Here is a 2,305-nt window from a genome sequence, read left to right on the forward strand (position 1 = left end):
AAAAAAGCATACAAACAGTAAGATCAATTATGGGGACACACTCACTGTTAACCTAAGATGTTATTCATTCTCTCTCTCTCTCTCTCTCTCTCTCTCTCTCTCTCTCTCTCTCTCTCTCTCTCTCTCTCTCTCTTCTCTTTCTCTTTCTCTTTCTCTTTCTCTCTCTCTCTCTCTCTCTCTCTCTCTCTCTCTCTCTCTCTCTCTCTCTCTCTCTCTCTCTCTCTCTCTCTCTCTCTCTCTCTCTCTCTCTCTCTCTAAAACACTTGAGGTGGCGTTTTGAAAAAATAAATGTTATTTTGTTTAGTACATGATGGTATAAAGATACTTATGAGCCTTTGATTGATATCCACACATTTTTTGCGGAGACACATTCCTGCTCACCAGTTGTATTGGAGTGAACGATGATATCTACTTCTGGGCCTCTTCAATTGAGAGACCCGTCCACAGCCTGCTAAAACGTCTGCAATACCAGGCTTGGCCGCTGAGCACTGGTGGATTGCGGAAATATGCACTGTTCCTGAGGGCTTGCGAAGCACCCACATGGATGCATGGATGAGTCACATGACCTGGGTCACGTGGTCCGACGCGACCACATGGATGAGTCACATCACATGACTTGCGAGTCACCAATGTCCACAACACCCCTTTAAGAGGCAGTGCATAGTCTTCCTGGTAGCTGACACTTCTGTCTCCAACTCAAGTTCGTAGCCACCATGTCTCCCCAGCCTATGATGTGCGGAGGAACCACCCCTGACAAGCCCGCGACCAAGGAGGTGCAGGACATCTGCGACACGGTGAGTGAGGAGCGTTTCTGAGGCTACGGATGTAGCCTCATTCTTGTAGCCCCACTACTGTAATAACCAGGAGGGTGATGTCCGGACTCGGAGGATCGATTTTGTTCTTAGAATATGAAATGTTTGGATGTCATTGTCTAAATGTTATTATCTACTGAACAGGTGAAGGCGTCCGTTGAGGGTAAAGCGAACAAGTCTTATGAGGTCTTCATGGCCAAGACCTACAAAACCCAGGTGGTGGCTGGAACCAACTTCTTCATCAAGGTGGTCCCCTGGCCGTGAAACGATAACCCTATGAATGGCATTGTTCATGTATTTGTTATAATGATTGATTGAATGTTTGTTTTAATTGGTAACATTATCTGACGCTTCCTCTTTATGAACGTCGTTCTTTCCCATGAAGGTCCATGTGGGAGGAGAGGACCACGTCCACCTCCGGGTCTTCAGAGAGCTGCCGTGCAACGGGGGGAACGTGAAGCTGTCCGACATGCAGGAGTCCAAGTCCCACCAGGACCCCCTCGAGCATTTCTGATCCAACACTAAAAAATAATAAAATGAGGGATAAAGTGCCTAAATGATATTTTCGGACCAATTTTTTTTTTTTAATTTTTTGGTCAGATTTATGATTATTAAATGTCCCTTGTCATGACTTCTTAGAGCCTCAGTCAATGCATTGGTATACTCTCCATACAATCCAAATAAAATAAACCATTTTCCTAGGATGGCTGCTTTTTTTCAGTGAATAACTGAACTGTTGATTTCCGCAAACACTGAATGTCACTTCCTGTGTTTTGATGGTTGGAAAACGAATTTAACTACCCAATGTATTGGTATCATGACCATACAGGGACATGGACACCCATAGCCGCGGGAACATATTCTCAGCAGGGGGTGCTGGAAAAAAAAAAACTCAGCCTGCACTAGACTCGCAACTCGCTACATTGATAAAAAATATATATAGCAGCGCAGCTCAATTACACCAGTGCATGCGCGCACAGTCAAAAATCGATCGTTGTGTTCACACCATGGTTCACATCCAGCTGATCACAGAACAAGTTTAGCGCACCACCGCTCCCCTCACACTTTTTCATATAACTTTATTTTCAGCACTAGGTCATATGAGCATTAAATATGCTGCGTCTCAAAATGCCTTGGACAGCAGCGACGATGACTCGCTTTTGCCACGGGCCGAAACAGTGCGGAGCGACCACAGCCAGAGCGAACACAGCGGGGCAGAGGAGTGTCAGGAATAGTCTTTGGTGTACGGCCTATTTGCACTACTGTTTAGTGGCAATGCAGTGTTTTATTACATGCCTTTTTATTTTCGTATATTATTTCTGCAGAGTTCTTCAGGGAAAGAGGGGTCGAATCCAAAGGAATAGCTTTAAAGAGACTTTATTTGTATAAAGTATTTTCGGTATGGTAAACTGATGCTCTGAAGTAAAGAGAGATTGAAGATGTGTTCTAAGCACGTGCGAGCGTTCTCCTAGCTGATCATAGCCATAAACCCA

At 44.7% G+C, this 2,305-nt stretch overlaps 1 protein-coding gene across 1 annotated transcript; it reads left to right on the top strand.

Moving 5' to 3' along the window:
- The first annotated feature begins 646 nt into the window (after positions 1 to 646).
- LOC132452707 (cystatin-B-like) lies at positions 647 to 1,378 on the top strand. Its single transcript, XM_060045449.1, has 3 exons — positions 647 to 794; positions 957 to 1,058; positions 1,198 to 1,378. The coding sequence occupies exons 1-3, from the start codon at positions 714 to 716 to the stop codon at positions 1,324 to 1,326; spliced, it is 312 nt and encodes a 103-aa protein (XP_059901432.1). The 5' UTR covers positions 647 to 713; the 3' UTR covers positions 1,327 to 1,378.
- Positions 1,379 to 2,305: the final 927 nt, after the last annotated feature.

Source organism: Gadus macrocephalus, chromosome 23 (genome assembly GCF_031168955.1).
Source record: "Gadus macrocephalus chromosome 23, ASM3116895v1".
NCBI lineage: Eukaryota > Metazoa > Chordata > Actinopteri > Gadiformes > Gadidae > Gadus > Gadus macrocephalus.

Excerpts from the sequence above, each read along its gene's own strand:
- LOC132452707 (XM_060045449.1), top strand. The coding sequence starts at position 714 with ATGTCTCCCCAGCCTATGATGTGCGGAGGAACCACCCCTGACAAGCCC. Across the intron at positions 795-956 it reads TGCAGGACATCTGCGACACG|GTGAAGGCGTCCGTTGAGGG; the intron begins GTGAGTGAGGAG and ends TCTACTGAACAG. Across the intron at positions 1,059-1,197 it reads GAACCAACTTCTTCATCAAG|GTCCATGTGGGAGGAGAGGA; the intron begins GTGGTCCCCTGG and ends TTTCCCATGAAG.